A 27,998-nucleotide genomic window follows, 5' to 3' on the forward strand; every position below is an offset into this window, starting at 1 on the left:
AATCCGTTTCGCTCCAGTAGTAGGTCTTTATTGACTAAATTGTAACATGACGAACTATGTGATTTCGGCAGAACTTTTGAACCCTTAAGTTAGAGCTAGTGGGCTGACGTTCGACAAACTCGATCGCGGTGAATTCACCTTTCAGGGGAGGACTTCCCCAAGTCTCTGGACGGTTGTGGGGCCGAGCGGCGACCGTCAAAGCATTCAGTTTCGCTCCAGTAGTAGGCCTTTATTGACTAAATTGTAACATGACGACCTATGTGATTTCGGCAGAACTTTTGAACCCTTAAGTTAGAGCTAGTGGGCTGACGTTCGACACACTCAATCAATGTGAATCCACCTTTCAGATGAGGTCTTTTCCAAGCCTCTCGGAGGTCGTTTGGCCGAAAGGTGAGCGTCAAAGCATTCCGTTTCGCTCCAGTCGTAGGCCTTTATTGACTAAATTGTAACATGACGACCTATGTGATTTCGGCAGAACTTTTAAATCCTTACGTTAGAGCTAGTGGGCTAACGTTCGAGACAATCGATCGATGTGAATCCACCTTTCAGGGGAGGTCTCCCCCAAGTCTCTGGACTGTTGTGGGGCCTAGCGGCGACCGTCAAAGCATTCAGTTTCGCTCCAGTAGTAGGCCTTTATTGACTAAATTGTAACATGACAACTGTTGGATCTATCTTATCCAACACCGATAAAAAATAGACACAAAAGGAATGAAGACGCTGTTTTTTTTTTTCTCATAAGGAGGGCGTATGGGAGATTATTCAGATTACAGCCTCTCATCACGCTCTCAACAATCTCTCCCGTCGCTCCTGCATTTATTTGAAATAGGGAGGTTTTACAAGACATAACGTACTAAGCTACATGACACAACACACTCAGGGGAGGGTTTCAAGGTGAAGACATGGGACCAACACCTGCCAGGTCCCCGGCCACGTCCTTGGTCAAGGCACCCTCCTATCGGATGATTCCTGCTGAGTCATCTTCTTGAAGGCGAGACATCTTCCTTTCTCAAAATCGTCCATCGTAGTAATGCAAGCTAAGCAAATAAATGATAACTTCTACAATATATTTAACATTTCCCTCCTGTTTATCATGTATTTGCACAAATTCTCATATCATTTTACAGTCACTTCATTTCGATTTTTAACTGTAGAATCATTTTTATGAAACAAATACATTTACACTCAGAGTAAACTTGTCATACATGAATGTTGTAGTTTAAACATCGTCATCACCTGGATCAGGAAACAAATCAGGTCAAGCAACATCATCATCATCATCATCATTATCATTATCAACATCCAATAAAGGATACATCTGCTCCATACGGTTCTTCCATGGGGGTTAATTGCTGTGGTGATTAATACTGATTAAAGGCCGAATGCATGGGATACAGCAACATCCACACAATGTCAGAATGGCTGCAAAAACAGCAATTGATATCAATATTGGTGAAATTAGGGTTTTGTATTTACCACAAACGTCCATCCAGCTGTCCCACAAGGAGGTGTCCACAGCAGAGTGTTGATTGAGGGTCCGTAGACCATCGATGGCTCTGGTCAAGCTGCCATCTGAAGCAGTATTGTTTGTTCTCCAAACATACCTCAAACACCTCCCTCTCTTGCGAGGAGCATGTCGACAGCTATGCGGTTTTGGAACGTCATTAAAGAGGTAGCCTTGAGCTGCTCATGCACAGCTTCCAACCCACTCTGAGTCCAATTTCCTAATCTCTGTACATTGAAGTGGATATAGTTTATCCTATCAACATTTTTATTAATTGTACACCACCAGCATATGAAGTACTCAAATCCTCCTGCAACTTGGTCAGCTAATTTGTATTGATTAGGAACCCCACGAGGAACACCTATGGCATCGATGTATGTTTTATGTTGGATAATTTTGCCCCTGCAAGGATAAATCTCTTTTTTGTCTATGTTCTAGATTTGACAACAACATTGGTGCTTTTTCCATTAAATCTTGAACAGGCATAGGGTATACAGTGGTCCTAATTTCTTGCCTTTACTAATCATGTTTATACAAGTACAATTACTCGGTGCTACTAAAGTAGAAAACATTGGTTTGTGTTTGTCTGCTTTTGTTACGGGATATATAGGATCCCATGATTTACACCTCTCAGTTGGTATCATTCAGGGTGGGACGTCCCATATACCACATAAACAAAACCAACACCATAGTAGCCAAAGTTGCTACGTAACAACCTATCGAATCTCATAACCAACGCGGGTGTGCATTTCTGCTGAGTTCTCACTAAACGGGTTGGTGTCTTTTTTCTTCACTGACCAGCAAGCGTTTTCAGAATCTACACATCTGCTCCCGCTCCGTTATCAGACTTTTGCTCACCTTCCCTATTTGAGTACTTCACTGAAATGACTCTTTTACATTGTGTTAAATGAACCCACGTGTTTCTTTCTGCTATTTTTTAGGGCTGTAAAGTGTCGATGTATCTGTGCCACCATCCCTCCGATTGAGACATGTGACACACCATGGATCAATATAGCATCCCATTTGAATAGTTTTTTTTTTTCTTTTTTTTTTTTTTTTTTTTTTTTTTTTTGGTAGTGTTTGTTTCCCTTCTGTGCTAATGTAAATTTCATTTTGTAGTTTTGCACATTGTTTTTCCCAATAATTGCGTTCTTGTTGTGGAATACGCATATTGGCTATCAGTATAGATTGTAACATCTTTATTTATCATTAGTTTGCATGCCTCGGTTAATGCTCCTAATTCAGCAGCTTGTTCAGCCAATTCCTGCCAATCATGCTGCGTGCCTTCATCAAGTAAGGGTATTAGTGTGGCTGGATTTAAGGTTGTGCATCGCTCAACAGTCAAATGTGGTTGTCACAGCAAGATGGCCATGCAAGATAAATGTCTTGCAGGGGATAAAAACGCCATATTCGTTTGCAATAGGAGAGCAGACACTGTATGTGGGACCTTAAGAGTTAATGGATGAAATAACACAATTGTGGAACTGCTCTCCACTGCCCTTGAGACTGTCACAACTGCTCTGACACAATGCGGTAATGCACACGTCACGCTGTCCAGTTTAGTCAAAAAATAAGCTATTGGTCTTAGCTTATCACCGTATTGTTGTGTAAGTACGGAGGTCATGTAATAGCTTTTACAATCTACCATTTGAATGAATGGTTTATCATAATTTGGAAGGGCCAGCGCAGTAATGGACACCAAATGTTGTTTAATGTCACAGAAGGCCTTTTCTGCCCCTGTATTCCATTGAACAGGTGATGTCATTTTAAGGTTGTCTTCATATATTAATTTTGACAATGGTGCAACAATTTCTGCATAGTTTGGAATCCATGCTCTACAATAATTTGTCAGACCTAAAAATGACATCATATGTTTCTTCGTCTGTGGTTTAGGTTTTTTTTTAAGACTATAGCTTTCCTGTCTTCTAATATAGTCCTTCCTCCTAGACTTAAATTATGGCCTAGATATTTGACTTGCCTTTTACACAATTGCAATTTATTTTTGTTAGCTTTATGTCCCTCTTCTGCTAAATGATGCAGTAAGGCCAATTAATCTTTGCATGTCTCTCCATCTGGAGATGCCAGGAGAACATCATCTACATATAGTAAAATTTGTCTCCCTCCTGGGGGAGTGAATTTAGACATGCTTGTTGTCATTACTTGTGAATAAATGGTTGGACTTTCACAGTAACCTGGTGGTAATATAGTAAATGTATATCTTTTGCCCTCAAATGTAAATGCAAACCAAAATTGACTGTTCTTTTCTATTGGTACAGAAAAGAATGCATTACTTATGTCCACCACTGTAAACACAGTAGCGTCTGGTTTTAATGAATTTAACAATGTGTGTGGATCTGGTACGCATGCTGCTCTCTGTATTACTGCAGAATTTACTGCCTGTAAGTCTTGTACCATTCTCCAACCCACTGAAGCTGGGGCCTTTTTAATGGGGAAAATGGGTGTGTTACATGGTGATTCTGGAAACTCCACTATAACTCCTGCCTTAATTAGTGCTTCAATTACCGGTTTGATTCCTTAACGTGCATCTGGTTTTAATGGATATTGACGAATGCATAGTCTATATTCTGTTTTGGGTCTAGTTGAGTATATTTCTGTTTCTTCGTTGAGGAAGACATCTATCTTCTTCTTTTTGAGCCCTAACACTCTCTCTGCGTGGAGGGCATGATTAACATATTCCTCCAGAGGGCCAGTTACTAGGTTTATCCAATGTTTATCTACCCATCTGTTAATGTGTTCTTTCGAATTCGCATGTAAAGGATTTTTTAACTGTTGTTGATAAGGGCCCTGAGGATTGGCATCCTCATTCAAGCCGCTGTTTGCTTTAAAACAAGCGGTCATTCTAAACCTATACAGTTCAAAAGGTTCCTCGTCTTTTTGTTTCATCCTACTAATTTCCGTGTAATTTTCCCTCTTGCGGAACCTGGCTGTGGTTCTTTCTATTAAAGCCCTAACTCGATGTTGTAATTCTCTGTCATTATGTGGCATTACAACACCATGGTGTTTTGGGTCCCAATCTCCTCGGCAAAGGTGCCAATCAGGCCCCATTGCAGTCATCCAAATTTGTTGAGTTTCTGTTCCATTTAAATGATAGGACTGTCTAAGATTTTCCATTTCCTCAACAAACTGGACAATGTCTACTTTGTAGGGTGTGATGCCGGCTCCGGCCTTTTTCACATCCTCATTAGTCCAGGTCCTATAGACCAAAATAGTTTCTTTGTGGTCCTCTTGTACGTTTGGATTTGTCACCTCAATCATTGGATATGAATCCATGTCTCCCTCGTCTGTGGTTATATTTGTTATTTTGGGAATGGGAGACAAGGTTCTTCCCATAGTTTTAGACCAATTCATTTGTGCCCCTCCTGATCGTAAAACTTGTTGAGGTTATGACTCATGAGTTGGAGGAAGTTCATGAGGTGGCAAAAACGAGTACAAGGGTGCTGATGCCTTTGTTCCCTCATTCTTTTCACACCTTTCTTCAACCATCTTTTTCTCGCTAACTCTTACCACTGGTCCTGTCTCGTCATCTTCCTGTCTTTGAAACAACATATCTTTATCCCTACCTGCCTGCCCTCTCTGTTCACTTGCTAAGTCCTTCTTTTTCTTACTTCCTTTTTCTCTTTTAGACGCCATGTTTAGCCAGAAGAATAAGTCGTCATATCCCTCTTTATCTATTTTTGATATATTATTTTTGTGTCGACATTTTATTTCGTCTCGAAGTTGAACCAATTTTTGCGAATTTAGCTGGCCAGCGAAACCGTATTTGGTTATCCACGTGTTTAAATGTTTTATTTTCGAAGGGTTTTGGAGTTGAACATATTTCCAGTCTTTACACGTAAGGCGTTCTTTTGGATCCGTTTTACTGTTATTTTTTCCCATTTTGTGAATTTGGAAGTCAGTTTATTTGCACCGAGAGTGACCTAAATACTGACTTTATTCAAAATGACAGGGTGACAATGAATGTCTGGGTTTTGGTAATCCTCAAACTTCTACCCACACGGGACGGGGGATTCTTGCATCTGCTTCCAAACCCAGTTGTCACTTACAATCCTGTCTTATACATTCATACTTTTACACATTCACACGATACTAGTAACGTTTTTACAAACACACGGAAACACGGAAACTCGGAATTTAAGTACGTACAGGACTCCGCCATCCTCGCGGAATTTGTCGGACTCCGCCATCCCTCTTTTACTTGCCAGTGACTAGTATTACAAAAGGTTTATTCTGCCGTAGACATCTTTGTCGCGCAATTCACTCACTCTTTAATCCTTTTTCCTAAATATGTTTTTAAAATTTAACTCACCAAAGTCGTCTTCAATCCTGTGGATTGTCGTCAACCTTCAGATCCCAGTTGAGGAGAACGAAGACCAGTCCCGGAAAGGGTCTTACTTGCCGTGGCCACGGTCTCTTAACTGGAAGTCGGTTCCACAACTCGAATCCTCGGGTGTATTGACATCCGTTTCGAAGGACCAATTTAATGTTGGATCTGTCTTTCCCAACACCTATAAAAAATAGACACAAAAGGAATGAAGACGCTGGTTTCTTTTTCTCATGAGGAGGGCCTATGGGAGATTGTTCAGATTACAGCCTCTCATCACGCTCTCAACAATCTCTCCCGTCGCTCCTGCATTTATTTGAAATAGGGAGGTTTTACAAGACATAACGTACTAAGCAACAAGACACAACACACTAAGGGGAGGGTTTCAAGGTGAAGACATGGGACCAACACCTGCCAGGTCCCCGGCCACGTCCTTGGTCAAGGCGCCCTTCTATCGGATGATTCCTGCTGAGTCATCTTCTTGAAGGCGAAACATCTTCCTTTCTCATAATCGTCCATAATACTAATGCAAGCTAAGCAAATAAATGATAACTTCTACAATATATTTAACAAATTTTTAAATTTTAACATGACGACCTATGTGATTTAGAACCCTTAAGTTAGAGCTAGTGGGCTGACGTTTGACACACTTGATTGATGTGAATCCACCTTTCAGGGGAGGCCTCTCCCAAGCCTCTTGGAGGTTGTGGGGCCGAGCGGGGACCGTCAAAGCAATCCGTTTCGCTCCATTAGTAGGTCTTTATTGAATAAATTGTAACATGACGAACTATGTGATTTCGGCAGAACTTTTGAACCCTTAAGTTAGAGCTAGTGGGCTGACGTTCGACAAACTCGATCGCGGTAAATTCACCTTTCAGGGGAGGACTTCTCCAAGTCTCTGGACGGTTGTGGGGCCGAGCGGCGACCGTCAAAGCATTCAGTTTCGCTCCAGTAGTAGGCCTTTATTGACTAAATTGTAACATGACGACCTATGTGATTTCGGCAGAACTTTTTAACCCTTAAGTAAGAGCTAGTGGGCTGACGTTCGACACACTCGATCGATGTGAATCCACCTTTCAGGGGAGGCCTCCCCCAAGTCTCTGGACGGTTGTTGCGCCGAGCGGCGAGTGTCAAAGCATTCAGTTTCGCTCCAGTCGTAGCCCTTTATTGACTAAATTGTAACATGACGACATATGAGCGGCACGGTGGCCGACTGGTTAGAGCGTCAGCCTCACAGTTCTGAGGTGCGGGGTTCAATCCCCGTCCCCGCCTGTGTGGAGTTTGCATGTTCTCCCCGTGCCTGCGTGGGTTTTCTTCGGGCACTCCGGTTTCCTCCCACATCCCAAAAACATGCATTAATTGGAGACTCTAAATTGCCCGTAGGCATGACTGTGAGTGCGAATGGTTGTTTGTTTCGATGTGCCCTGCGATTGGCTGGCAACCAGTTCAGGGTGTACCCCGCCTCCTGCCCGATGACAGCTGGGATAGGCTCCAGCACGCCCGCGACCCTAGTGAGGAGAAGCGGCTCAGAAAATGGATGGATGGATGACGACATATGTGATTTCGACAGAACTTTTGAACCCTTAGGTTTGACCTAGTGGGCTGATGTTCGACACAATCGATCATTGCGAATCCACCTTTCAGATGAGGTCTCTTCCAAGCCTCTCGGAGGTCGTGTGGCCGAAAGGCGAGCGTCAAAGCATTCAGTTTCGCTTCAGTAGGAGGCCTTTAGTGACAAAATTGTAACATGACGACCTATGTGATTTCGGCGGAACTTTTGAACCCCTAAATTTGAGCGAGTGGGGTGACGTTCGACACACTCGATCGATGTGAATCCACCTTTCAGATGAGGTCTCCCCCAAGTCTCTGGACAGTTGTGAGGCTGAGCGGCGACTGTCAAAGCATTCCGTTTCGCTCCAGTAGTAGGCCTTTATTGACTAAATTGTAACATGACGACCTATGTGATTTCGGCAGAACCTTTTAACCCTTAAGTTAGAGCTAGTGGGCTGACGTTGCTTCACAAAGGATGCTTTCCCAGTAAAATCTCTTGCTTATTAGAGTAGAACTCTCCCCTTTATACTAGTTACAGGCAGTGGTTTGAATCCCAAAGCTTTGGTTGGGGTTTTACACACATTTGCAGTTTTTTATTGCTTAAAAATGCTTCCCAGCGCCTGCTGTACACTTTTTCTATTTTCACTCATAACTTCACAAAGGATGCTTTCCCAGTAAAATCTCTTGCTTATTAGAGTAGAGGTCTCCCTTTTATACTAGTTACAGGCAGTAGTTTGAATCCCAAAGCTTTGGTTGGAGTTTTACACACATTGTGCAGTTTTTTTATTGCTTAAAAATGCTTCCCAGCGCCTGCTGTACACTATTTTTATTTTGACTCATAACTTCACAAAGGATGCTTTCCCAGTAAAATCTCTTGCTTATTAGAGTAGAACTCTACCCTTTGCACTAGTTACAGGCAGTGGTTTGAGTCCCAAAGCTTTGGTTGGAGTTTTACACACATTTGCTGTTTTTTATTGCTTAAAATATCTTCCCAGCGCCTGCTGTACACTTTTTCTATTTTCACTCATAACTTCACAAAGGATGCTTTCCCAGTAAAATCTCTTGCTTATTAGAGTAGAAGTCTCCCCTTTATACTAGTTACAGGCAGTGGTTTGAATCCCAAAGCTTTGGTTGGAGTTTTACACACATTTGCTGTTTTTTATTGCTTAAAAATGCTTCCCAGTGCCTGCTGTACACTTTTTTTATTTTGACTCATAACTTCACAAAGGATGCTTTCAAGTAAATTCTCTTGCATTTTAGAGTAAAACTCTCCCCTTTATACTAGTTACAAGCAGTGGTTTGAATCCCAAAGCTTTGGTTGGAGTTTTACAGACATTTGCAGTTTTTTATTGCTTAAAAATGCTTCCCAGCGCCTGCTGTACACTATTTCTATTTTCACTCATAACTTCACAAAGGATGCTTTTCAAGTAAATTCTCTTGCATTTTAGAGTAAAACTCTCCGCTTTATACTAGTTACAGGCAGTGGTTTGAATCCCAAAGCTTTGGTTGGAGTTATACACACATTTGCAGTTTTGTATTGCTTAAAAATGCTTCCCAGCGCCTGCTGTACACTTTTTCTATTTTCACTCATAACTTCACAAAGGATGCTTTCCCAGTAAAATCTCTTGTTTATTAAAGTAGAAGTCTCCCCTTTATACTAGTTACAAGCAGTGGTTTGAATCCCAAAGCTTTGGTTTGAGTTTTACACACATTTGCTGTTTTTTATTGCTTAAAAATGCTTCCCAGCGCCTGCTGTACACTTTTTTTATTTTCACTCATAACTTCACAAAGGATGCTTTCCCAGTAAAATCTCTTGCTTATTCGAGTAGAACTCCCCTGTCAGAGAAGTTTCTTCAAAACAACTGAGAAAAGCCTGAGGACTGTATCGAAGTGAACTCACACCAACCAAGATTGTCCTTTTCTGCTCGCGAGGGACAGCAGAGCAACTCACTGGAAGAGTGCTCACCAAGTCTGTCAAAGAATTGCTGCCCCGGTCCGCTGTTAATTTGAAGCAAAGCAGGATGCAACACAGTGGAACTTTACCGAAATGCGCAGGTGCACCGGAAAAATGCTTAGATCGTTTCCTGTTGTTCTAACAGTTTCTAACAGACAGCATAATTACACGTCTACTTGAGTAAGTGTGAAAATGACAGCTTGAGGAAGTGTAAACCAGACAGCTTCCTTGTCTCGTCCACAAATCTGCGTGAGCGAATTTTTACAAAACGTGAATATGCTTTAAACATGATAACTATAATAGTAATGAATTATTTCACATTTCCCCCCTGTTTATCATGATTAAAATAAAACAAAACATCAAACATCATCAAAAGCTATTGCTTGAGTGGGAAGAAAACTACTCAAAAAACCAGTGGGAAAAAGGTAGAAACCCTTCCCAAGCAAGAGCCAAGCACAAAGGTGAGGGCTATGATTAAAGCTATTTTTGGTCCAATATATGTATATACAAGGTAAACCCGGAAACATCAAACATTCACAACTGCATTGCTTTTCTGTCAAGTCGTCAAGAAAGGGATTACATGATAGTAGAATCATCATCATTATCAGAGTCCACGTGCACTTGTTGGCATTCAGACATGGCTACAGTAACTTGAGCAGCTACTTTCAATTTAACAACATCCATGACTTTGGCAGTACAGACTTTGCACAGGGGAATACCACAAGTGATACAAAAACAAGACAATACTAGGATACAAATGATGATCATGGCTATAGGGACAGCTATGCCTTTCTAATTTCCAAACGTATTCTGTAGCCATTGCGAAAAGGCGTGTGGTTCGACACCTTCCATACTCTTGAGTTTTTTCCCTGTAAGACCTGAGCAGTGTAAGGGTCTCTGTTAATGAACCATTCGACAATGTGTGTAGAGGGATGAAAGTACAACACTCACCAGATTTAATCATTCGACCAACCCCTCCTTTTTCTGCCAATATCATGTCTAATGCCTGCCTATTCTGCAAAGCCACAAGTGAAGTAGCATGCAACATAAATGTAAGCCGACAGTTAATTAAGACACCCATTCAACAAACTGCGGGCAACATAAACACACTAATGTGGCTCCCTGGTCGTGGCTGACAAGAAATTGTTGCCCCCTCCATCATTTAGGTTGCCTATCCCTGCTCTAGTCTACACTCTTTACAACACATATACACCCTACATATACTGTATTCTGTACAGACAATATTTAAACTCGATTTATACTTGAAATAAGCACTGACGGTGTAGTGGTACACTCGCCTGACTTTGGTGCTGGCAGCGTGGGTTCAGTTCCCACTCAGTGACGGTGTGAATGTGAGTGCGAATGGTTGTCCGTGTCTATATGTGCCCTGCGACTGACTGGCGACCAGTTCAGGGTGTAGTCCGCCTTTGGCCCGAAGTCAGCTGGGATAGGCTCCAGCTTTCCGCGACCCTGACCAGGATAAGCGGTGTTGAAAATGGATGGATGGATGGATGGATACTTGAAATCAGTGATTCTCAAAGTTATGTATGTGTAACACTAGTGGTACATGGGCTCCATTTAGTGGTTTGCAAAAGAATCACTGCGTAGGTATAGTTCAGTTATATTTCACTTTTTAGTACAATATATTTGCATCTAATCCATCCATCCATCCATTCTCTGAGCCGCTTCTCATCACTAGGGTCGCGGGCGAGCCAGAGCCTATCCCAGCTATCATCGGGCAGGAGGCGGGGTACACCCTGAACTGGTTGCCAGCCAATCTCAGGGCACATACAAACAAACAACCACTCACAGTCACACCTACGAGCAATTTAGAGTTGTCAATTAACTTACCATGCATGTTTTGGGGTTGTGGGGGGAAACCGGAGTGCCTGGAGAAAACCCACGCAAGCACGGGGAGAACATGCAAATTCCACACAGGCGGGGCCGGGGATTGAACCCCGGTCCTCAGAACTGTGAGGCGGACGCTCTAACCAGTTATCACCGTGCCACCCATCTAATCTGTTTATTTTTAATTGTTTTTAGTTAGGTAGATTTTTTTATTTAACGTTTACGTGTAATACATTTTAACAGAATCATTTTTAAATAGTGGGCGGCACAGTGGACGACTGGTTAGCACATCCACCTTACAGCTGTGGGGTCAAAATCCGGCCTTCCTGTTTGCATGTTTTCCATGTGCCTGAGTGGGTTTTCTCTGGGTACTCCAGTTTCCTCCCACATTCTAAAAACATGCATGGTAGATTGATTAAAGACTATAAATTGTCCATAGGTGTGAGTGTGGCACGGGAAGAATCTTGTATTAAACTGTATGCAGACAATAAATGCACTAGACATTCCCCATATAATTGACTACATAGAGATATACTGTTTATGGGGAATTCACCAGAAATACAGGAGGTGGATAAGAAGTGTTGTGTTCACATTACCGTCCATGTTCTCGATGTCACTGATGTGTTGCAGGTTGGTTTTGATGAAGGTCTCCTCCTGCCGCAGGGTCGGTTCTGGTTCGGCGTGGTGCTCTTCCAGCCTGGAGTGGACTTTCGGGGTGGAGAGGACGCGGCAAGAGGTCATGCTGCCCATCCTGGACTCCTCTGGGTACCTGGAACCTCACAGCCACAGCACACCATCGCGTTTTCCAATTTGAAGGTGAAATGGTGACATCTGCAGGTGAGTTGATGACTCAACAAGATAGAACACCTTTAGTTGGATTTTGAGTGGACAGTGAGTCAGGCCAGATGTAATGCAGCCCTATGGGGGGCACAAGTCAGTGCAAACTGTAGGCCGGTCCCAAGCCTGGATAAATGCAGAGGGTTGCGTCAGGAAGGGCATCCGGCTTAAACATTTGCCAAACAAATATGAACGTTCATCCAAAGAATTCCATACCGGATCGGTCGTGGCCCGGGTTAACAACGTCCGCCACCGGCGCCGTCAACCTGCAGGGCGTCGTTGGAAATTCAGGTACTGTGGGTCGAAGAAGAAGAAGAGGTGGAAAGCGGGTTCTTCGGCAGAAAGAGAAGAGGAAAGCACAGAGCCTACAACTGAATGTGGGGACTTTGAATGTTGGGAGTATGACAGGAAAATCTCGGGAGTTGGTTGACATGAGAATGGTTGATATATTGTGTGTCCAGGAGACCAGGTGGAAAGGCAGTAAGGCTACAAGTTTAGGGGTAGGGTTTAAATTATTTTACCATGGTGTAGAAGGGAAGAGAAATTGAGTTGGGGTTATTTTAAAAGAAGAGTTGGCTAAGAATGTCTTGGAGGTGAAAAGAGTATCAGATCGAGTGATGAGGCTGAAACTTGAAATTGAGGGTGTTATGTGTAATGTGATTAGTGGCTATGCCCGACAAGTAGGATGCGACCTTGAGGAGAAAGAGAAATTCTGGAAGGAGCTAGACGAAGTAGTTCTGAGCATCCCAGACAGCGAGAGAGTCGTAATTGGTGCAGATTGTAATGGACATGTCGGTGAAGGTAATAGGGGTGATGAAGAAGTGATGGGTAAGTACGGCATCCAGGAAAGGAACTTGGAGGGACAGATGGTGGTAGACTTTGCAACAAGGATGCAAATGGCTGTAGTGAACACTTTTTTCCAGAAGAGGTACGAACATAGGGTGACCTACAAGAGCGGAGGTAGAAGCACGCAGGTGGATTACATCTTGTGTAGACGATGTAATCTGAAGGAGGTTACCGACTGTAAGGTAGTGCTAGGGGAGAGTGTGGCTAGACAGCATAGGATGGTGGTGTGTAAAATGACTCTGGTGGTGGGGAGGAAGATTAGGAAGACAAAGGCAGAGAAGAGAACCATGTGGTGGAAGCTGAGACAGGACGAGTGTTGTACAGCTTTTCGTGAAGAGGTGAGACAGGCTCTCGGTGGATGGGGGGAGCTTCCAGAAGACTGGACCACTGCAGCCAAGGTGATCAGAGAGGCAGGCAGGAGAGTACTTGGTGTATCTTCTGGCAGGAAAGGAGAGAAGGAGACTTGGTGGTAGAACCTCACAGTACAGAAATCATACACGGAAAAAGGTTAGCTAAGAAGAAGTGGGACACTGAGAGGACCGAGGAGAGGCGAAAGGAATACATTGAGATGCGACACAGGGCAAAAGTAGAGGTGGCAAAGGCCAAACAAGAGGCATATGATGACATGTATGCCAGGTTGGACACTAAAGAAGGAGAAAAGGATCTATACTTGGTGGCCAGACAGAGGGATAGAGATGGGAAGGATGTGCAGCAGGTTAGGGTGATTAAGGATAGAGATGGAAATATGTTGACTGGTGCCACCAGTTTGCTAGCGAGATGGAAAGAATACTTTGAGGAGTTGATGAATGAGGAAAATGAGAGAGAAGGGAGAGTAGAAGAGGCAAGTGTGGTGGACCAGGAAGTGGCAATGATTAGTAAGGGGGAAGTTAGAAAGGCATTAAAGAGGATGAAAAATGGAAAGGCAGTTGGTCCTGATGACATTCCTGTGGAGGTATGGAAGCATCTAGGAGCGGTGGCTATGGAGTTTTTGACCAGCTTGTTCAATAGAATTCTAGTGCGTGAGAAGATCCCTGAGAAAGGGAGGAAAAGTGTACTGGTGCCTATTTTTAAGAACAAAGGTGATGTGCAGAGCTGTGGGAACTATAGAGGAATAAAGTTGATGAGCCACACAATGAAGTTATGGGAAAGAGTAGTGGAGGCTAGACTCAGGACAGAAGTGAGTATTTGCGAGCAACAGTATGGTATCATGCCTAGAAAGAGTACCACAGATGCATTATTTGCCTTGAGGATGTTGATGGAAAAGTACAGAGAAGGTCAGAAGGAGCTACATTGTGTCTTTGTAAATCTAGAGAAAACCTATGACAGAGTACCCAGAGAGGAACTGTGGTACTGCATGCGGAAGTCTGGAGTGGCAGAGAAGTATGTTAGAATAATACAGGACATGTACGAGGGCAACAGAACAGCGGTGAGGTGTGCTGTAGGTGTGACAGACGAATTTAAGGTGGATGTGGGACTGCATCAGGGATCAGCCCTGAGCCCCTTCCTGTTTGCAGTGGTGATGGATAGGCTGACAGATGAGGTTAGACTGGAATCCCCGTGGACCATGATGTTTGCAGATGACATTGTGATCTGCAGTGAAAGCAGGGAGCAGCTGGAGGAGCAGTTAGAAAGATGGAGGCATGCACTGGAAAGAAGAGGAATGAAGATTAGCCAAAGTAAGACAGAATATATGTGCATGAATGAGAGGGGTGGTGGGGGAAGAGTGAGGCTACAGGGAGAAGAGATAGCAAGGGTCGAGGACTTGAAATACTCGGGGTCAACCGTCCAGTGCAATGGTGAGTGTGGTCAGGAAGTAAAGAAACGGGTCCAAGCAGGTTGGAACGGGTGGAGGAAGGTGTCAGGTGTGTTATGTGACAGAAGAGTGTCTGCTAGGATGATGGGCAAAGTTTATAAAACAGTGGTGAGGCCAGCCATGATGTACGGATTAGAGACAGTGGCACTGAAGAGACAACAGGAAGCAGAGTTGGAGGTGGCGGAAATGAAGATGTTGAGGTTTGCTCTCGGAGTGACCAGGTTGGATAAAATTAGAAATGAGCTCATCAGAGGGACAGCCAAGGTTCGATGTTTTGGAGACAAAGTTAGAGAGAGCAGACTTTGATGGTTTGGACACATCCAGAGGAGAAATAGTGAGTATATTGGTAGAAGCATGATGAGATTGGAGCTGCCAGGCAAGAGAGCTAGAGGAAGACCAAAGAGAAGGTTGATGGATGTCATGAGGGAAGACATGAGGGCAGTTGGTGTTCGAGAGGAGGATGCAGGAGATAGGCTTACGTGGAAAAGGATGATGTGCTGTGGCAACCCCTAACGGGACAAGACGAAAGGAAAAGAAGAAGTGAGTCAGGCCAGAAGTTGGATCATCCTGTGAGTTTTCGCTTAGATTTTGAGTATGATTCTGAATCCAGACCTCCATAGAATGTGGATTTTGATTTCCATTCGTCATTCTTATTTCATTTTGTTCTCAAGACATGCCACTATGTATTGAATGAAGATTTTCAACCAGAATGTAATCATTCACTGAGCTCTAGGATTTGTTAAGTATTCCCTTTCATTATTTTTTTTTAGCAGTTGTCTATATTTTCTTTGATGGAAACGAACACTTTAGACTGTAAGACAAAGCAGTACTCATTTCCAGGTCATTTGTGGCAGTCATACACAGTTTGTAAAAAAGAAAAAGAAGAACTTTGTCACGTGACACGGAGGGCGCGGGGGGGGGGGGGGGGGGTATATCTCACGGAGAGAGAGAAAAAAGGAAAAAGAAGTGCATGCATCCCCGGTTCTTATTTGTTACTTAATATTGACATTTGTTCAAGAAAATCCATGCTACATGAGTGGCGTGTGAGTATCTAATATTATTACCAGTCTCGATGTGCCCATCCCCAATTGAAACAACTTCCGCTCCGGGTTTTCTTTTGTGCTTTTTTCTCTCGCTCTCTCTCCCCATAACCACAAGCGCCCCTCGCTAATTCACCTCGAATTAGAAATGAATGGACTGAATCATCGACGCAATACTTCCATCACTACTTTAAATGACTAAAACAGCCTTCATTATAAATCTTCGTGTCGGTTTAAACTCGTCTCTGTTCCCGTTGAGGCTTCTTCGCGGCCTAGTTAGCTTAGCTTATTTTAGCTTGCTAGCCGCTAACAAAGAGACGCGTTTGTTCGAGCCCCATCGCTAAGAAGAGATCAAGTGTGAACGTGTTGGGATTATGATGTGAAAATGTGTGCAAGACCGACATCACAGTACGCGGAGGAACTTTCAGGAATAAAAGAGGAAAACGAACATCATCTGCTGCGTGACACTCTTTTCAAGCAGCCTCGACACAGAACAGGTTTCTAGACTTCATCTTAACTTGACTTGACTTCACCCCCTTAACTAACTACTTTCTGTTAAAAATATCTTTATATTTCAATGGAATCCTAATTACTGTATGGTAGTGCGAGCCTAATCAAGGCTGGTCTGTTGAACATTTAATGGTGCCGAATGAAATCTGTCCGCTAAATCTGTGATACAAGTTTGATCCCTTCCACTCCTAAATGCATTGAGTACACTTTGGAAAATGTTAATTAACACAAAGAACAATTGCTAGCATATAATGGATGGAAAATACTGTTCACATTGTAGCGGCCGTGCACTTTTATAATATGTAAGTTTATTCAATACCGCTTCAATAGTTAAGGCTTTTTGGCCTTAGTTCTGTATAGACAAAATAAAAAGCATTTGACACAGCACATGGAACAATGATATAATAATATACAATGTGTCTAAATCAGATATTCTCAAAGTGTGGTCAGTAATCCGTGGCTCCGGGGCCACATGCGGCTCTTTAATCCCTCTGCTGCAGCTCCCAGTGGAAAATAGAAAATAAATCATGGGTAAATATTTTTATCTGTTTTTTTTAGTTTTTTTTTTATTTTTAAACTATAACTCTAAGAATATAGATTACCGTAGAGCATTAAAATGTGTCTATTTAAATGACCTGTTCATTTGCTGTATATACTTGTGTACTTAATTGCTCAAAAAATTATATTTACAATAAATAATGTATCTTCGTTCCTCTATTTATGACAGTGATGCATAGAGACAGACAGAACAAATGAATGGTTTTCTATTAGATGGCAGGAAGTAAATATAGTAATTCATGTATCCACTTTTTGTGACATTTTTGTTTGTTGGTGTGCCGTGAGATTTTTCAATTGTGAAATATGTTCCTTGCCTCCATAAAGGTAGGAAATCACTGCTCTAATCAGATCGTGTATTCTAATCAGTCAGGTCAAACCAACATTACATGACAGAAATAATGGGTGCTAACTTACTGTAATTAAATGACTTTATTTTTAATTAAATTACTTCACCCACGCGGCACGGTGGACGACTGGTTAGAGCGTCTGCCTCACAGTTCTGAGGACTAGGGTTCAATCCCCCGCCTGTGTGGAGTTTGTATGTTCTCCCCGTGCCTGTGTGGGTTTTCTCCGGGCACTCCGGTTTCCTCCCACATCCCAAAAACATCCACGGTAGGTTGATTGAAGACTCTAAATTGCCCGTAGGTGTGAATGTGAGTGCGACTGGTTGTTTGTTTGTATGTGCCCTGCGATTGGCTGGCAACCAGTTCAGGGTGTACCCCGCCTCCTGCCCGATGATAGCTGGGATAGGCTCCAGCACGCCCGCGACCCTAGTGAGGAGAAGCGGCTCAGAAAATGGATGGATGGATAATAATAAAAAGGTCAAAATCTCAAACAAAAACACAGGGTAGCGGAAGAAAATGGATGAATGGAAAAAGACCAGGTAGTTTCTATCCCTAAAATGCTATAGCAAATGAATTTTTAAAAAAGTTATGAATTCAACTAATTTGTAATTGTCTGTCTCTTCTTGAAATTACAAATGCCAAAAACAGGCACAGGAACAGATGCATGTGAGGACACAGTGGCCACCTGGCAGTATTTTGAGGACATACAGTACATGAGGCGTGGGATGCCAGGCCATCGATCGAGCCCCCAGTCTTGGTGGTATCTTTTCAGGCGGTTCCATCAACAAGTATGGTGAAATATGTTAATTGTATTCATCAAACAGTCGCTATGGTCAGGAGTTTCTGGTACCCAAATACAATTTGAAAACATGTAGACATCACTTCAGACATGGCCACATGGCAATACAAACAGGTACATTTCAATCAGTGCGAATGGTTGTTTGTTTATGTGTCCCCTGTGATTGGCTGGCAATCAGTTCAGGGTGTACCCCGCCTCCTGCCCGAAGATAGCTGGGGTAGGCTCCAGCACTCCCGCAACCCTAATGAGGATAAGCTGCTCAGAAAATGGATGGATGGATGGATACTTCAACCACACCGAAACTTTAGAGCATGATTCGACAGAACGGCGGCATGTTTAAGTCCAACCTTTCGTGGTACCACTAGCTTGCTAGGCTACATAACATTTTATTGCCTGCTGGTGAGCCGTATTGTATTAAAAGTACGTGAACATACCGAAAGCAAGCCTTAAACGAACATCCTCTCCTGTCCTGAGCACCGGTGACCACCAACATGCGTTTTCCCCCATTTTGTCCTTATAATACAGTCGGATCGCTCCACTCTTGTTGTCGTCGCCATGTTAACAAGTGTATCCGGTCGCATTTGAGTTGACAAGATAAAGCCCAATGATCGTAAAAAATGGGATGTGGTGGTATCGGAATGCAAGATTTTATTGCAGTAGTCTGACAGTGCAATCGTGAAAGAGCACATTTGTCTTCTGATCCGGGCATTACGTGTTGCCTGTCTCCGACGTGTTGTCTGTCCCACACCGCCGGCATGTTTTTTTTAAATAACTTCATTGGCCGTCAGATATTTACAGTACTACGTCAAAAGCCACGCAACAAGGCTAAAAATAAACTAGCTTTTGGATTCAAATATACTGTGCACGCGGCAATGCGGAGTAAATGTCTTTTGAGGTAATTGATCGGATCGGCAAATTCTGACATTAAAGCCGATCAGCCAATCAGCATAAAATGCTAAACATCGGCCGATACCGATCAGCCCGATAAAGTCGGTGTAAAGTCATATATATATATATATATATTCTATATGCTTTGTATATAATTTCCTGAATAAATTAATGTTTGGGTTACTGTGCCCGCTGTTGTTCTATTTAAGGGTTGCAGTGAGTGGCGCAGATAGAGGTTCTGAAATCGGGAGTGTATCAGTCAGTCATTTGAAGAAGAGATGAAAGAGATTGAGCTTCTAGTTCATTGGTTCTCAAACTTTTTACACTGAATACAACCTCAGGAAATACCTCTCCAAGTATCACCATAGCTGCCAACATTAAAGTACAGTAACGTAGTAGGTCTAAGTGTTCATAAAATTATTTATTTATTTATTTTAAAAAGTCACCGGCTTTACTTCGAAAAAGTAGTAATGGTCGAAAAGCAAAACATATCCCTAGGGTTTTCTTATTGGCGGATTTCACCTTGACAAGTAACATGCTGCAAGAACAAATTTTTTTCCCCCTTGTCAACAAAGTAAATGATTGGCGGATTTCACCTTGTCAAATAGCATTCTGGAAAAAAAAACATTTCTCCCTCAAAGAACATTTTAATATTTTTTGATTGGCAGATTTCACCACTTCGTACCGATAAGCTACTGTAACATTCTGAACAGTTTGAACATTATCACAGCGCTTAAATATAGGGAGACAAAAAAAAGTATACTTGAATAATGAATCAATTCATATTTATTCCATGTAAGTTCAATAAATGTTTAAAGCAAACAATTGTGTACTGTACTGAACTTAAAAGTTAAATACAACTGAACTGTAACTATAAATGTATTGTACTTGAAAAGTTCAAATGTACTGTACATGAAAAATAAAACTACTGGATAAAAAAAATTATTAACAGGATGTAACAAGCTACATTCTGCTATGTTTGATTGTACTGATTATGTATGTCATCGCAATAAAATAGAATAAATTAATAAATATTATAATTTCTTAAAATGTACCTGTAAATAATAAAACTCCCTACCTCAAAGACTGTCTGCAGCCAGGTTGGCATTGGAAATGTGAATCAGTTCTCAATTGCCTCACCTGGATAAAGGGTTAGGTTTTAAAGGTATCACAAATATTTGAAATTGAGATTAAGATATAAAATAAGACATTGAAAAATTGAAACACCAGCATTTGTTTAGATCCAGGAGGTGTGAGTAATGAGCAACATTAGCCTCATTTGCTTAAGCTACCCTGAACTAGTGTGATGGAAACACAAACCACATGGGCCACAGGAACCTTTTTCTGGCAGGAACTCAAACTTCCTGGACTGGTTGGTGGAAAAGCCCTTATGGCTTTACTTGGGTGGGCTGTCCAAGTACATGGACAGCTGCCCAAGATGAAATGGAAAAAACGAGAAAAACAAACAACTCGATCATGTGATCTCCAAAGCTGTCTTTTTTTGTTGTTGTGGTTTTGCAGCGCTCCCGACTGACAGATTCTGTCCATTAACTACATAGAGTATTTTGCTAAGCTCACCAATCAGAAGTGCCATGCTACTTGTGGACAGGTCACGCAAACCAATCAGCTTCGAGCTGGTTAAAAAAAAAAAAAAAAAGAACGGCACATTGTCAGGTTCCCAGCTGCTCACAAAAGTGGAAGGGATGCTGTGCAGTGCGCAAAGCTATCTGGAGGCTATCCCAGCTATCTTTGGGCGAAAGGCAGGGTACACCCTGAACTGGTCGCCAGCCAATCACAGGGCTCGGTGTCAGTTTTTCTTTTTTCAATCATCTCCTGATGCTCAGACGGTATGACACATTATGTAATGATTGATTTCAATTCATATCTGGTTGTCCTTTTTGCCGTCAATGTGTCAGACTATTGTCATTTGATTGATTGAATAGGAAGAGGTTTTAAAATATAATGATCATCTATTTAATATACAGTAGTATTATCAAATATACATTTTATGTACTTTATGGCCATTTGGGTACAAGTTAGACTCATGGATTAACAGCTAATATATAAATACGTAATGTGAAGAGAATGTTATTTTTATATATAGCTTAAGCATTCCCTAGATTAAAAATGTCTGTCTGTATTGTATGTCAAAAAGTAAGTAAATATTTTGGAGGTGGCATTTGATCATTAGACATAAATTCTTGACTTTTAAGTCATGAGAGGCGCAGACAAATTCTGTTCAATTTAATAAACAATTTATTCAACGGTAGGACCCTCCCTCTTGGTTACTATTAGAAGTGGCACAAGTTTACCATACAGTCAAACGTAACCTCAGCTACAACAGTGTTAACTGTGCACATAAACATAATCAAAGGATTCTACCACATTCAAATACTCTTTAAAAATCAACTCTCGGCAGTGGCAGTGATTAAAGATACCCTTGCTCCAAAAGCAGTAGTATCGTCAACTGCTCTGTGGTAGACTGAACTGTATCTCATTGATTATATTAACTGATTGTGCAATTACTGAGTTATGAGCATGTGGCATTTTTTTTTTAACACTTTCCTCATTGTACGTAAATAGGAATGCTAATTTGCTTCATTCACCCCTTTATTGAAAACATTGACAAAAATATAATAATGTATTACAGTTCTATAGCGTTTTCAAGGCAGTCAAGGATACTACATAAAAGAAAAAGATGAGATTTACATGAAAATGTAAAATTTGAATGAAAAGAAGCAGAGAGCATATATCGCATACTTTCTGTCACCTTTAACAGGAAATATTTACATTTCACATTTAAAAACCCATTCAGAATAAAATTTTGTCAACTTTGTCAAAAGCTAACTGGAAATGATATTGTTGCATACTGTATGTGCAATAAATAGGCATAGTTCATCAGCTGTCGTTTGACTCGATTATTTTGAATGTACTTATCAAACACCACCCTATACTGCTTTGCCAACCACCACAAGTAATTTCTCAACCTAGTGAAACACTGAATATATTGAGTTTGATGGATTTATTAATTGATAGATGCTGCTGTTAGTGGATATTATTTTTTAATCTATTATTGTTGATTAGATTTCATTTTAGGCTGTCGATGAGGGCTGATCATTGTTTATTCGGGTCATCTTTATTTATTTATTTTTTTGTCAAACAGGCGCAACTAAAACATTTTATTTTTTTCCTTGTTTTTAAGATGATGAAGGCGGTTAGGTAATTTATAAGGTTATAGCTTCAGCCCTGAGCTTTTTGGCCAGCCATATGAAAAAAATGGTATCTCTGAATCTCATGAAAGTGGTATTTCGCGTATTATCATAATGTTGTCTGAAATTAAATTCATTCATTGATTCTTTCAAAAGAAAGACAAGGGCTTGAGTTGCATACAGCAAGATCTTTCTCTTAACTCCTCCCAAATACCAGTTCAGAAGGTGAAACCGCATACATGACCATGTTTAATGTATATTTTATGTTATTGAGCTGTATTATATCTTATTATTGATATGATGTTGAGAGCTAACAATTCTGGTTCATGGCCAGTTGAAAATGTTAGCGGTAATAGCATCCTGTGGTGCACGTAATTATTGTACAGTGTGTAATTGTATCTCTTTGATAGTTTTTCATTGCAAAATGGTGTTCACCAATGATGGATGCGCGGAGAATAAAAGAAGATCGTCTTTCTGAACTACAAGAAAAGATTTGAAAGCAGTTATAACAGCATGAGATGTGACTTTCCCAAACCAAATGTGTTTGTCTTCTTGTGTCCTGCAGACAGTAGTGAAAAATATCATCATCATGAGCAACAGGAGCAAGAGTCGCTTCACATTAAAGAGGAGGAGCAAGAGCCCCCTCACATTAAAGAAGAGGAGGAGGAGCACTCCGACATTAAAGAAGGGGAACCAGTGTTCCCTCACAATAAAGAGGAGGAGGAATGTAAGGTGGGTGCTTATATGGAGGAGGAAGATCCCCCTCATATTAAAAAGGAAGCCAAGTCAGAAACTCCCCACATCAAAGACGAAGAGGAGGAAAATATCAAGTTGCCATTGACCTTTGTCCTTTTGAAGAGGGAAGTTGATGAAGACATAGGTCAACGTGAGGAGAACAGAGGAGTGGAGCCTCCAAGCAGCAGCTCAAGTCGATACATGACACCAGGAGGTGATGGAGACCACTGTGGTGGATCCCAAGTCGACGGCCTCATCGCTCCACTATCAGATAGTGACGACATAACGTCACACTCTCCTGACACTGATGATGATAATAATGAACACTCGAAAGGTGATATGACATGTCACACTGACAACAATTGCAGGAAATGTTCTCAGTGTGGGAAAACATTTAGTTCAAAGGGGAATTTGAATGTTCACATGAGAATACACACTGGAGAGAAACCTTTTGTCTGCTCAGTTTGTGGTAAAAGATTCTCTTATAAGGACTGTTTAACAATACACACAAGAACTCACACTGGAGAAAAACCTTTTGCATGCTCAGTTTGTGGTAAAAAATTGTCTGATAGTGGAACTTTAAGAACACACACAAGAACACACACTGGAGAAAAACATTTTGCCTGCTCCATTTGTGATAAAAGCTTCTCTGCAAAGTCCAGTTTAACAATTCACACAAGAACACACACTGGTGAGAAACCTTACGACTGCTCAGTTTGCGGTGAAAGATTTGCTGAAAAAGGCACATTGACAATACACACAAGAACACACACTGGGGAGAAACCTTTTGCCTGCTCATTTTGTGGTAAAAGTTTCATTGCAAAGTCATCTTTAACAACGCACACAAGAACACACACAGGAGAAAAACCTTATACCTGCTCAGTTTGTGGTCGAACATTCTCCTTAAGTGGAACCTTAAAAAAACACAAAAGAACACACTGGGGAGAAACTACTTAGTTGCAGTGTTTCTGCTTGAAGTGTTCTCGTATTTTTTTTACAAGTGTGCTGGTGAGAATAGCAGTGATCATTAAATCTTAAAAAAAAAAAAAAAAACTGAAGATACTGACTCATTGTGGTAAACTGTAAAATTGTGCATCGCTGGCATCGAGCTGAAACCTGTGTTGGAAATTCTTCTTCTGGCAGAATAATTAAGAAAACAATCTTGTATTTCTAATTTATTTTTAATTTATTTTTTTACTACAAGGAAATATTTACAGGGATCAAGAGAGATGAGAATGAGAGAGAGTGAGTAAGAGAGAGAGGCTGCTCCTTATTGCTGTTTCCCACACATTCTGCCACCCAAGAGGTGAAAACAAAGATTATACAGGAAGTTCCTCAAATCACCTAGTACCCAGTAAATTTCCATGAGATGAGGTTCACACATTAGCTCAATGCTTCTGTTTTTTTCTGTTACGACCCCCCCCCCCCCGAGTAAGAAGAAAAAAGATTGTGACCCCCCCCCCCCTACCCGCAGCCCCTGCGAGTACACCTCTATATAACATTGTATATAAAGAATAATCTAATCTAATCCTTATAAACATTGAAGAAAGTACAAAAGAAAGAGACTGCCATCTACTGCAGTGGATGTGCAATTACACTTTATTCTAGTACGGCAAATCATGTTCTTCAGGGTCTCACACGCCCTGGCATCGTGCCCCATTATTTGAGAGAAACTGCATTAGCTAGACACTACTTTCCCATCCCAGCGAGCTGCAGCCTTATTTTATGGGATATCCAGAGGCTGAGAGACAAAGCTGAGTTGCTGTTTAGACATGGTTACATAGGATTGCGTATAAGCTAATTTAGCCCAGCGTTATTGAGCAGTAAAAGCATGCAAAGGTTATATTAAACTTAAAACAGATATTAGTAATTATGCCAATTCACTCCTTTTTCACATTTTTACACAAAATCTATATGTGTTGTTTTTACAAATTATTGACCAATTTTAGGTGTTGAAAATCGCTTGCTCTCTTTAAAGATGCAATGTTGTGTGAAAAGTGATGGTTTTGGAGATGTGAGGTTTCCACCCGATAACAGCGATATGTGATTTCGAATAAAATATGACAGTGGATTTAATGATGATGACGTAAAGATGCTAAGCCAATAATTTTATCTGACAGAAAAAACATTTGGTTGTGTGGTCAATTGCCAGGAGTTAGTGATTCAATTCTTTGTTTATTTCAGACGTGAATGAAATAAGATGTAAATTATTGTATCTCTTTGCCTGTAATAACATTTGTAAACAACATTAAAAACACAACCTAGACGTTACAGTGGACCCATGTGGAAGGTAGAGGCATAGCTTTTTGCTCCGACTCAATCGGCTTGAATCCACTCGGGAGGCAAACCCTCCACCCACCAACAAGGACCTTAGAAAGGCCTCTCAAATTCAGGAAGTCAACATTTACTGTAATTTCGCATGTATAATGCACACCCATGTATAATACGCACCCCAAGGTTGACCTAAAAATTCTGGAAACCCCTTCTACCCATGTATAATGCATTTTTACAATGCATGAATTTGCTTCTACCCATATGATCAAAAAGAAGTATCAGTATTTTGTTAGTTTTTTTCAAAGAATTATTCTGAAGTTAAGCACTTTATTTGAACACGTAATACCTTTTTTTATTTTAATTGCTCTTATTGTGAAAGTCACAGCCCTACTTTTATTTAGTAAATGAGAAAAAAAAACAGTTGTGCTCATATGTTTGATTACCCAGGCAGAATTTGTAAGATGAGTACAATTCTTGGAAGAAAACATGAAGGCCCAGGCAAAGCAGATTTAGTTTTATTTTAATGGATTCAAATTAAACAGTCAAGCATTTCAAAAAAGCATTATCATTAAACAAAACATAACCATGAAGAAATTAATGATGGTTGTTCATTCATTCATATTTAAAAAAAACTATTTCACAAATTGCCAGGGTCTGTAAACGTATGAGCACAACTGTACATATATGAAGTCATACGTACCCCCATCATATTGGAATGAAAGTGTAGGCTACACCTCTTTCATAACCATTAGGTGGCGGTGGCATTAGAATTAAAGTGTACAGCTTTTTCATAACCTCTAGATGGCGGCATACATTTATAAAATGTGAAATTATTTTTCCATTTTCCCCCCCCATACCTATCTATAATGCCCACTATTGACTTGACAAAATTTTTGGGGGGGCGGGGGGGGATGCGCACTATACACAAGAAATTATGTTACGTTCTAATTGTCTTGAACTTAAGTTATTTTTCTATGTTGCAAGCAGGGGAGATTTTTTTTCTATCTTTACTACAAGGGGTCAGCAATTGAGGAAACCATTTTCAAAGGGTAGATAACATGCTTGAATCAAATCACCTAGTCACTCATATATGGTTAAGCTAATTTCATTGACTGTCAACGGACTTCTTAACCCAACAGTCCAAACTCCTTACCAACCTTAAAAAGACAAAATATCGACATTGCATTTTTGAGCAATGTCAATAATAATAATAATAATAATAATAATAATAATAATAATAATAATAATAATAATAATAATAATAATAATTATAAAATCTGTGGCGGCACGGTGGCGACTGGTTAGAGCGTCAGCCTCACAGTTCTGAGGACCCGGGTTCAATCCCTGGCCCCGCCTGTGTGGAGTTTGCATGTTCTCCCCGTCCCTGCGTGGTTTTTCTCCGGGCACTCCGGTTTCCTCCCACATCCCAAAAACATGCATTAATTGGAGACTCTAAATTGCCCGTAGGCGTGACTGTGAGTGCGAATGGTTGTTTGTTTCTATGTGCCCTGCGATTGGCTGGCAACCAGTTCAGGGTGTACCCCGCCTCCTGCCCGATGACAGCTGGGATAGGCTCCAGCACGCTTGCGACCCTAGTGAGGAGAAGCAGCTCAGAAAATGGATGGATGGATAAAATCTGTAACATAGGAAGAAAAGACACGTTTGTTCCAAAATTAGAACAGAAGGAGGCAGTAATGTACCATTAAGCTGGTTGCCAACCGCCGTAAAAAAGGAAAAGAAGAAGGAGACGGCGCTTTACTTTACTTTGCGTAACATCAATAATTCTTCTTGAATTTGTACCGAACGTACGCAAGCCCCGACCGAGTACAGCAATCAGTGACCGGAAACATAATTCATTCAGTATTCGTGTCTCGGTGTACGTTGAAGCTTTTAGGCCTCGTTAGCTTGGTTTAGCTTAGCTCGCTAGCCGCTAACAAAGAGAACAAAGAGCCACGTTGGTCAGTAAGGTTTTAGTGACACATTGCTGAACACAGGTCAAGTGCGAACGTGTCGGGATTATCGTGTGAAAATGTGTGCAAGACCAGCAGCAAAGTACGTAAAGGAATTTAGTGGAATAAAAGAGGAGAAAGAACGTCAACTGCTGGACGCTGTTTGCAAGCAGCCTCGAGTTGTGTTAAACACAGCAGGTTTGTACGACTCTTACGATCACTTTTTAATCGTTAACAATATTCCTGTGTTCATATTTCAATGGAATGCATGGTATTGATGGCCAGATGTTGTTCGGAAAACAACGTTCAAGTTTTCGTTTCCTTTGTTTGCCCCCCCCTTTTGCTGGCTGATCTTAAGATTTGGTCATGCCAAATGAAATAAGTCAAGAAAATATGAGGATTTGAATTATTGACGTTATCCACCAAACGGTCATAATTGTAAAATGTAAAAAAAAAAATATATATTCTAATTACTATTAAAACTTTTATTGTCTTTACCGTTAAAGCCACAGGAGAGAGCCTCATTATGGTTGTTACAATACACCAGAGGATCTGGGATCTGAAATGCCACGATGAGGCAGTCATTTTGCATTCAGACAATAACATAAATAAGTAACATAAATGATGTTATTTCTGAGATACGAGTGAATATGTATGAATTTGTGAAAGTGTCTGAACGATTGCATGTCTTTACATGTGTTAGGATCAGTTATGCACTTGTATCCGCAGAGTTTGAAGGCCAACATGACGCTATATAAATATATATATATATATATACATACCTTCGATATAATCGTGAACGTTGCTTTAACGATGCGCAATTTTCCATTATCAAGTATTCATACCGTCTCGACAAGATAACAACCAAATGGGTGCATGGATGGCATCGGAGGAAGAGAGACAGGAGGAAACGCATGAAAGTCCTCATTAACCGAATCAGCGGATATGATTTAGTCATGTGACTCAGTGGCAAGCAAAACAAACGCTTGCTCTCACTCTA

The 27,998-nt window shown here is 41.1% G+C and overlaps 1 protein-coding gene and 1 long non-coding RNA gene across 12 annotated transcripts; one reads left to right on the forward strand and one right to left on the reverse strand.

Annotated features, from left to right (window-relative positions):
* Positions 1-744: 744 nt before the first annotated feature.
* On the reverse strand, positions 745-27,996 carry LOC133489308 (uncharacterized). The gene is made up of 7 exons (XR_009791866.1): positions 27,781-27,996; positions 15,172-15,201; positions 12,250-12,327; positions 12,064-12,159; positions 11,793-11,965; positions 5,829-6,027; positions 745-1,419 (listed from the first exon to the last, which is right to left on the reverse strand). It is a non-coding gene; the product is annotated as an uncharacterized LOC133489308 (long non-coding RNA).
* Positions 15,103-25,046, forward strand: LOC133489306 (gastrula zinc finger protein XlCGF17.1-like). 11 transcript variants are annotated; one of them, XM_061798256.1, is made up of 4 exons: positions 15,771-16,229; positions 16,672-16,773; positions 17,793-17,932; positions 22,606-25,046. In XM_061798256.1, the coding sequence occupies exon 4, from the start codon at positions 22,785-22,787 to the stop codon at positions 23,730-23,732; it is 948 nt and encodes a 315-aa protein (XP_061654240.1). In that variant the 5' UTR covers positions 15,771-16,229; positions 16,672-16,773; positions 17,793-17,932; positions 22,606-22,784; the 3' UTR covers positions 23,733-25,046. The 11 variants fall into 11 exon arrangements, with proteins under 11 accessions (XP_061654245.1, XP_061654241.1, XP_061654243.1 ...); XM_061798257.1 differs by lacking the exons at positions 15,771-16,229; positions 16,672-16,773 and adding an exon at positions 15,633-15,735; XM_061798253.1 differs by lacking the exons at positions 16,672-16,773; positions 17,793-17,932 and having other exon boundaries at positions 15,765-16,229; positions 22,606-22,772; positions 22,899-25,046.
* Positions 27,997-27,998: the final 2 nt, after the last annotated feature.

The sequence above is a fragment of the Phyllopteryx taeniolatus genome, chromosome 14, assembly GCF_024500385.1.
Source record: "Phyllopteryx taeniolatus isolate TA_2022b chromosome 14, UOR_Ptae_1.2, whole genome shotgun sequence".
Classification (NCBI taxonomy): Eukaryota; Metazoa; Chordata; class Actinopteri; order Syngnathiformes; family Syngnathidae; genus Phyllopteryx; species Phyllopteryx taeniolatus.

Coding starts and splice junctions, on each gene's coding strand:
- LOC133489306 (XM_061798250.1), top strand. CDS start 16,118: ATGTGTGCAAGACCGACATCACAGTACGCGGAGGAACTTTCAGGAATA. Junction 16,230..22,605: donor GCAGCCTCGACACAGAACAG/GTTTCTAGACTT, acceptor TGTGTCCTGCAG/ACAGTAGTGAAAAATATCAT.